The following is an 8,920-nucleotide window of genomic DNA, read 5'->3' on the forward strand; positions in this document are numbered from 1 at the left end:
GATTTATTATGGACAGGATTTCATCCCACAAATCCATCAGGCAGCTCAGTCCTTTCCTGCTCACTGTGAAAGCAAAGGGCAACCAGAAGACTGAGGCTTTGCCAACACAGTTTTGTCCTTGGCCTCAGCAGGGATGTGCAGATTTGGGCACTCTGGCTGCAGAATTGTCAGGATCAGAGCATTGCTTTGGTGCTGACATTAAAAACTGCCATGTACAGAGATGCCTGGTGCCATGCTCTGACAGTGGTCAGATGTCCCAAAAATGGATAATAATAGATATATAATAGATAAAGATAGATATGTAACAGAAAATAGCTTGCCAGGAAGCAAGGCTAGTGGAAAAATAAAGCCAAATCCAATTAAAGTGTCTTCTCAGGCAAATGTTAGCTTTGACTGCAGGACAGAATCCTTCACTTTAGACCACTCAGAGCACAAAGGCAGCACCTGACAAGAAATGTGACCTGTCAGCAGCAGCACAAGCTAAGCTGGGCATGAGACCAGCCAGGCTCACCAGCAGCACAGCAGGAGCTGTGCTAATTTGCTAATTCTTGCATTCCCCCTGTGAATTCCTGCCCTGCTCCCTGAGGAGTGCCTGGGCCTTGGGATAACTCCATGGAGAGATGCTTGCCCCAGCTCTGGAAGGCCAAGGAAAGCTGTGAGACCTGAGGAAGCCTCCCAGAGCTTTGGAGAAGCTCAGCCTCCCTAAAGCCGTGGACAAGCTGGGCTCCAGGCAGCTGGAACAATCTCCAATGAACAGAACTCAGGCAGGGACTGGGCAAAGAGGCAGAGGAGTGTGTGCCTCGTGGGTTTTGAGAACAGAGTTTGTGGATTATTTTTAAGAAATTGTATCCTATGAAGCAGAATTTGTAAATTAAATACCATAAATCCCAGTTCTTGCACTGCATCATGTTTGGTTTTAACTTCATTAATAGCAAATAGGAAGAAATAATGGAAAAACAGTGATTATAACACACTAAATTGCCACAAAAGCAGCACTGAAGGCCACTGTACACAACTGAATCCCACAGCTCCTTCAAACACCCTTGTCAGCCTGCTTTGGACTTCTTGAAGCCACTTGGAACCACATCTACAGGAGTGGGAGTAGATTGGACAATTATACTGCTGCCAAAAAGGAAAAAAAACAACCTCCTGCATTTGCTTATTGGCTGTAACACAAGACCTTCAAGGCAGGAGAGGACTTCAAACATTCCATGGCTCAATTTATCAATATAAACGCAGCACATCAATCTCACTAAAGGCAGCATATAAAGCCCTGCTCCTGCTAGAGCTGATGAGAACCAGGTTGAGGATGAACAATAATATGGGGCTCCCTTCCCAAGAAGAGCTGTTGAAGTAGAGTGTTCATAAAAGCAGGGTTTACTTTTTAAAGAAACCCTTTAATAAACAAAAGGGCAGAGGATTTTCCCAATTCATCTTGTTCCAGAACTCTATCACATGTAAATCTTCAGTCTGTGTATAACAAACATTTGGTACAGTAGAAAAAGGTCAATATAAAAATGCTGTTCTCTCATTCTTTATCCACACTATGAGAAAAACACGGTTTATTATAACAGGAAATAATATTTTATTATAAAATCTGCATGTAAACAAGTAACCAATTAATCGAATAACAGTTAATGGAAGTGCAAATTAACTTAATAAAATGATATCTGTTCTGTATTTAAATATATATATAATTTGTTTTCTCCCATTCTACTGTGGTTCTACTCCACCCTCCCCACATTTAAGTTTAAAAAGATTTATCATTGCTTGCTTTGTACTAAAAAGAGTGTACGAGCCTGCGTACAAGTTGAAGTTTTGCTCTGCAAACAAGACAAGTCTATGGTGATATTATCCTTTCTTATCTTTGCATCTCTGGTATCCACAAGACAAGAAGATATAGAACATATGTACACAGTGGGCATGTCAAGCCTCGTATTTCAAGTTAGTTCATTTACTTGCACACACTGAAACTTAACCCATTTATCAATGAAGCACTGAGGTGTAACTTCCAGCCTTGCTTGAGCACCTTAAGGCATTAACGAGAGTCTCTGGAGCAGCCACGGCCGCTGTGCCCAGGGGATCCTCAGGGGATCAGGGGCTCGTCCATCCCTCCCTGAGGGCTCCTATAGCACGGACAAGTCGTGGCAAGACTTGGATTTTGCTTTGAAAGCCATCTTCTTGTTGTTCTTGGCCACAATCCTGCCGAGGAAGCGCTTGGCCTTCTTGCTGATGCTCTCCCTCCTCTTGGCGTTGGCCATCCTGCGCGCATTGTCCTCCTTGCTGTCCTTGCGCAGCCGGATCTGCCGCACGATGCCCTCAAACAGGTCCTTCACGTTGTGGTGCAGAGCAGCCGACGTCTCGATGAACTTGCAGTCAAACACCACGGCACAGGCCCGGCCCTCTGCACAGACAGACAGACAGGGAGGTCAGTGGAGAGGTTTTCATACACACTGCCAGCAGGACAGAACAGAAATTGGCTCTAAGTAAGAAAAGTGCCTTCAATGCCATGAAAGAGCTTTACTGCAAAATAAGAAAACCCGAATTCGTTCTTCATGGTTTTGCCCCCTCACTGTCCTTGGTTTTGTTGTGCTGTGGTCAAAAATCTCATCTGATCAATGGATCTGAATACATGACAGCAATAGTCCTCCAGGCAGACTGTGCCTGTGTAAGAGCTAAAGCTGATTTAGGAGAGGCCCTGGGAAGTGTGCTTGTGGTTTGATGTGGAGCAGTGTGAGTCTCCTGCTTTTGTATTAAACTGACTTTGGGCAAAGACCCCCTACAGTGATGTACAGAAAGAAATGGGGTTTATTCTGGAAGCTCTTGAGCAATTCTGCACCTCTGCCTTGCTGCAACAAGTGAGTTCTCCACACCAACAGAAGTGGAGCTGATACAGGCCACAAGGTCAAGTCATTGAACACATCAGTAGAGGTCACAAAGTTGTGCCCCACTGAATCTGACCAGGGCTGAATTTGAAATAAAAGATATTCAGTGTTCTGGACATAAGCACTTAACCCTGGAGCATTGCTTCAGCACAAATTTCCACAGTCAGCTGTGGTAAATAATGGCAGAGTTGTAAACTGAGGGAAGTACAGATGTCAGAACTAGGACAGGTCAACCATGCCCTGCCCCAGCCTGAAAAAGTAATCTCCTGATGAACTCCAGTCAATTCCCTGGGAAGGAATTTAACAATGGGAGCTGGGCAAACCAGATAGGGAGAGATGGCTCATCATCAAGGCACCAATATTTCAGAGTATTCTTTCCAGTGGAAAACAAGAAAACTCACCCCAAAACAAAACTAAACCCAGACAAAGGAAAAGCCTCAGAAAATGTTTAAATAAGCAGAATCAAGGCTGTGGTGTTGGCATTAGTTCCTGTGCCCCAGGTACCCAAATGCCAGCTGGAGCTGCCTGAGAGGATTCTATTCTCACTGACCACAGCTGAAGAACACAAAAAGACTTTTGGGTTGTGAGCCTGGTCCCAGCAGCCCAGCTCAGATGTGCTGGAGTCCCCTGCAGCAGAAAGGGCTGCACAGGCTGCAAGGGATCCCTGTCCTGAGGCTGCCTGGCTCCGTGACACGGCACTGTGTGCCCCGAAGAGCACAGCTCAGGCTGCCACAGCTCAGGCTGTCACAGCTCCGACTGTCACAGCCCGAGCCTGGCAATGCTGCTGCACACACACCATACAGTTAAAGCCTGCCTTCAGTAGTCCTGTGCTGAAGCTGCAGCTCTGATGCATTTTCCTCTCCCACTGCAGCTCTGCACAGCCACGCATCTCCCCCCACACCCATCCCCAGTGTTTTCTGTGGTACCAAGCCCTGCAGCACAGCCAGCTGGCTCCACTTCCCCAGTGATGCTCAAATCACACATTTTCCTACATCAAACCCAGGCATTCCTACTGGCCACGATCCTGCACAGCCTTTGCTACTGCTTTAGACAGCACTTGGAAAATTCAGTGTCTCTTACCATCAACTGAGACCTCCCGGGACCTGACCAGGTCACTTTTATTTCCCACAAGGATTATAGGAATATCTTCTGTCTGCCTTGCTCTTCTCAGCTGGATTCTTAGCTCAGAAGCCTTCTCAAAACTAACTTTGTCTGTCACTGAGTAGACAATAATATAGGCATCTCCCATTTTCATGCAGTGGTTCTGGAGCCATTGGCTGTCATCCTGAAACAACAGACAAGAAATGGATTTATTCTGCTGAAAAATCTACTCAACACTGAGAGATCATTTATTACTGTAAGCACCTTAAAGATTCTTTTCTTAGCCTTATTATTAAAAGTCAGTAAAAGAAAGCCAATCTCCCCAAAATTTCAAACATTTTGTAAATTTAAAATACAAAACAAAATAAATTTCTCTTGTTTCCAGAAAAAATATCGGGTCTGCATTTATCAGATTGACAATCTCTAATTTTACAGTAATTCCCTGGGCTGCTCATGCAAGATACCGATTATTCAAAGCATTAAGAAAGTCTCACTCGGCTCTGTTCAGGGTTTTAAACTGCCTGCCTAGCTACAAGAAATTAATTGCAGAGAGAACAAAAGGCAGTATGAATTCTAATTTTTTAATGTCACTTATCTGATTGAACAAATAGGCATAGTTGTTCCATTTCTATTTTTTTTTTCCTTAAGAGAACTACAGACCAAGCCATGAAGCAAAAGCACGAGGAAAGAGCTGTAAGTACCTGCTCCCATATATCGAACACCACGAGAGACGCTTCTTCTCCATCAACTATAATTGACCTGTCGTATGTATTTCCTATGGAAAATCAAATAAAAAGAGTTCAGCAGAAGAAGTTCTCCTCCTCCGCGCCTGCCGGTGTCCTCAGGGGAGGCTCCGAGCCGGGGTTCCCCGGCAGCCCCGAGCCCGCCGTGCCCTCACCGGCCTCCTCGGCGTCCGCGCAGTCCTCCACGCCGCCGAAGATGCGCGCCAGGCTGGTCTTGCCCACGCCGTGCTCGCCCAGCAGGATCACCTTGTAGAGGCTGCCGTCGGAGTCGCTGCCCGAGGAGATGACGGAGTCGGAGGAGTCGGAGGCCCAGCTCTGGCGGTGCTGCCCGCCGGGGCTGTACGAGGTGCAGCGCGCCAAGCCCGACAGCTCCTCGGGCGGCAGCGGCCGCAGGTCGCGCTCGTCCACGGGCATGCTGCGGCGGTGCAGGTGCTGCTGCGCCGCGAACGGCGTGCTGCCGCGCCGCTTGTCGCCGCGGTTCAGGGTCATGGGGCTGCGGGCAGGGCACGGCTGTCAGCCCGGGCTGCGGGCAGGGCACGGCTCTCAGCGCCCGCTGCCCCGCACAGCCCGGTGCCGCACAGCCCCTGTCCCGCACAGCCCCTGTCCCGCACAGCCCCGGCTCCGCACAGCCCCGGCTCCGCACAGCCCCTGTCCCGCACAGCCCCTGTCCCGCACAGCCCCGGCTCTGCATAGCCCAGAACCCCACAAAGCCCCAGCTCCGGACAGCTCCGGACCCTGTCCCGCACAGCCCGTGTCCTGGACAGCCCCGGCCCCGCACAGCCTCAGCTCCGGACAGCCCTTGTCGCGCACAGCCCCGGTCCCGCACAGCCCCGGCCCCGCACAGCCCCGGCCCCGCACAGCCCCGGCCCCGCAGCCGCGCTTACCTCGGGGCGCTGCGCGGAGCGAGGGCGCGGTGAGAGTGCGGTGAGGGATCGGAGAGGGATTCCCCGGTGGCTGCCGCGGGAGCTCCCCGAGCTCTGCTGCCGCCACCGCTCCCCGCTCCGCTCTTTATGTGCCGGCGGAGGCGCGGGGCCCTCCCCGCCGTGACGCTCGCCGGGCGCTCCGCCAGCGCATCCTCGGCAGCGCCGCCGCCCCCGCGGGCTCCGCCGCGCTGTGCGGGGGCGGCGGCGGCGCGGGGAGCCCGCGAGGAGGCGGGAGCCCCCCGGGGGTGGGGGGAGGCACGATCGGCTCCGCTGCGCTGTCAGCGCGGGGGTCCCGCCCGTCGGCGCGGCTCGGCCGGCAGCGAGCGGGGCGGAGGCGAGAGCCGGGCCCGGAGCGCGGCCGGGCAAACCCTGGGGCTGCGGGCTCGGCCCTGCCCTGCCCTACCCTGCCGGCCGGTGCCCCCCTCCCGCTGCCCCGGGGGGGTGCCCGCAGCATTTGCTGTGCGTGTCCCTCGTTTCCCCTGCCCCGGTGCAATGCTCGCAGCATTTGCTCTGTGTGTCCCTTGTTTCCGCTGCCCGGGTGCAATGCCGGCAGCATTTGCTGTGTGTGTCCCTTGTTTCCCCTGCCCCGGTGCCATGCCCTCAGCATTTGCTGTGTGTGTCCCTTGTTTCAGGTGCCCCCGGTGCCATGCCCTCAGCATTTGCTCTGTGTGTCCCTTGTTTCCGCTGCCCCCTGTGCCATGCCCTCAGCATTTGCTCTGTGTGTCCCTTGTTTCCCTTGCCCCGGTGCCATGCCCTCAGCATTTGCTGTGCGTGTCCCTCGTTTCCCCTGCCCCGGTGCAATGCCCGCAGCATTTGCTGTGTGTGTCCCTTGTTTCCCTTGCCCCGGTGCAATGCCCTCAGCATTTGCTCTGTGTGTCCCTTGTTTCAGGTGCCCCCGGTGCAATGCCCGCAGCATTTGCTGTGTGTGTCCCTTGTTTCAGGTGCCCCCGGTGCAATGCCCGCAGCATTTGCTGTGTGTGTCCCTTGTTTCCCTTGCCCCGGTGCCATGCCCGCAGCATTTGCTGTGTGTGTCCCTTGTTTCCCTTGCCCCGGTGCCATGCCCGCAGCATTTGCTGTGTGTGTCCCTCGTTTCCCCTCCCAGCGGGTGTGAGAGCGCACGGAGCGCACGGGGAGCTTCCCTCGGCTCTGTCACGGCTGGGAGCGGGGGATGCTCCGGCAGCGTTAATGGGAATACCCACTGCCCCCTTGGCATCCCTGTGCCGGCTCTCCCCGGCGCTCGGAGCGCTGCCCGTGCGGGGCTCACACGCACACACGTGCGGGGTGAGCGGTCCGAGAGGCCGTAAAGGTCAAATTCTCCTCTCGCTTTCACCTGAGCAGCAAAGCGGGACAGAGAAAGTCTTATCTCATGAGCGGCACAGTCATGCGCATGTGACCGGGCGGAGAAAGGACTCAGCAGATAACTATACCCGTCCGTGCGCGGCTCACCCAGCGCCGTGTACACAGCCTGATGTTTACCTAGCAACCGGGACGTGTCAGACATTGTGCGGCCAAAATAGTCCCGGCCTCTGCTCCCGAAAGATTACAGCAGAGCGGGAAAATCCCGGTGCCCGCGGACGGCCACGGCTGCCGTCAAACCCGTGTCGGCAGAAACAAGGTTAAAGAAGGCAAGAGGCAGGGAGGTGATGGAAACCAAGTCAGGGATGTAGGGAATAAAGTAAGGGAAAGAGAACTCTGTGGGTTTGGGCTAAGTGGGTGAATATCCCGTTATTTTCAGGAGCCAGTCATAATTCTCCAGTCCACACTTCTGGGGTGGTTTTGGCCGCTTCACGCTGATAAACTGCAGTCGGGAGTGTTAACGGGGTAGTTAAAGATCATCAAGGGCTTGCAGCAAGTTGTCCCTGCCTGTCTCACAAAACAGCAACCAAAATAGCCTTGTCAGCTCAAACAGACAGAGTTTGGTGGCAAAACGTGCGTGCCTCAGCTGACTGAGCTGGGCTAGAAACCCCTGGCTGGTATTTGGAGCCATATGTTAAATAAATTATGGGTAGCACTGGAACTACACTGTGGATACTTCAGTGGGACAAACTGGAATCTGCCAAGCCACCTTGATCATTAATCAGACAATTAATTATGTAAATACACTTCTAGATGTGGCTGGTCTTCAGATGACTTCCTTAAAATTTGGGGGTTTTCTGTCTAATATTATCACCTGAAACTATTCTCAGGGACTTTTCATGTCTTTTGCACCAGACTTTGTTGGGTACCTTTGCTGTGTGCCAGCACTTTAGAAGTTGACATATGAGGTGGGGGTGTTTTTAATTGTTTTCTGTGTGAAAAAAGAGAAATCTGAGAAGCAACAGAACCAAAGAGACAGTGCCACTTCTGTGCCACACAGAGCACTATTGGCCTGGAAACACACTAAAAATGGGGATTTCATTGGCACGACTCAAAGAAGCTGCATTTTGCTTTACAGGCTGAAAAGGTAATCTCCTGTAATCCTGTAAAAGTAATCAAGCTTTCTGCTGATGAGAATTATGAGTATTTTGATGATGTAAATGTGAGATAGACCATTTGCAGGAAAACTGTCAGGAAAGGCATATGCCAAAGTGATGAATAAAACCTTGAGAGGACTGTGTTTCAGCAGGAAAAGGGACTGAAAATAAAGTTAGACACAGTAGAAATCCTACAGAAAATTCAGGATTCCATGGCAAACACTGGGGTATTTTGCCAGCACCCAGGTACAAGTAATGAATTAAAGGTTTTAGAACAGCACCATGGTCACAGGATCCTGGCCCTGGGTTCTTGCAGTGTCCTTTACTGGAAAGTGAGATGGCCTGGGGCTGTGCTTGTTCCTGGAGGGATGAGCAGCACGGTGCCAAGGCTGCTCCTGCTCCCTCTGGGGCACCTCCTCTGATCTCTGTGGGTCCAGCTATTCTGTGAAGCTGGAAGCAATTACCTGATAATTCAGGCTAATCACTTGAGAAACAGAACATATCTCTTCACATAGCGTGTAGTTACTGGTAATTATTACTGTATTTTCCCTATTTGCTGGTAATTATTATAATTATTGTATTTCCATGTATACCTTACTGTGGCACCCCCCCTAATTTCAGTGGGATGCATATGAGCCCACAGGCTTCAAATGGTGATTTTCCAGTTTCTTTGAAGGACTTTTGGATCATCTCCTTCTCACCTGCCCTCCATTTCCACTTCTGCCTGACCATGATTCTAACAGATACACGAACTGGAATTTATTTCTATTTAAAAGAGATTTTCATGCCTTGCTTTTTCTACCTTTATTTCCTAT

At 51.3% G+C, this 8,920-nt stretch overlaps 1 protein-coding gene across 1 annotated transcript; it reads right to left on the reverse strand.

Annotated features, from left to right (window-relative positions):
* Window positions 1-1,537: 1,537 nt before the first annotated feature.
* RRAD (RRAD, Ras related glycolysis inhibitor and calcium channel regulator) lies at window positions 1,538-5,696 on the reverse strand. The gene is made up of 5 exons (XM_058033937.1): window positions 5,614-5,696; window positions 4,885-5,222; window positions 4,688-4,761; window positions 3,966-4,170; window positions 1,538-2,404 (listed from the first exon to the last, which is right to left on the reverse strand). The coding sequence occupies exons 2-5, from the start codon at window positions 5,216-5,218 to the stop codon at window positions 2,127-2,129; spliced, it is 891 nt and encodes a 296-aa protein (XP_057889920.1). The 5' UTR covers window positions 5,219-5,222; window positions 5,614-5,696; the 3' UTR covers window positions 1,538-2,126.
* Window positions 5,697-8,920: the final 3,224 nt, after the last annotated feature.

The sequence above is a fragment of the Melospiza georgiana genome, chromosome 14, assembly GCF_028018845.1.
Source record: "Melospiza georgiana isolate bMelGeo1 chromosome 14, bMelGeo1.pri, whole genome shotgun sequence".
NCBI lineage: Eukaryota > Metazoa > Chordata > Aves > Passeriformes > Passerellidae > Melospiza > Melospiza georgiana.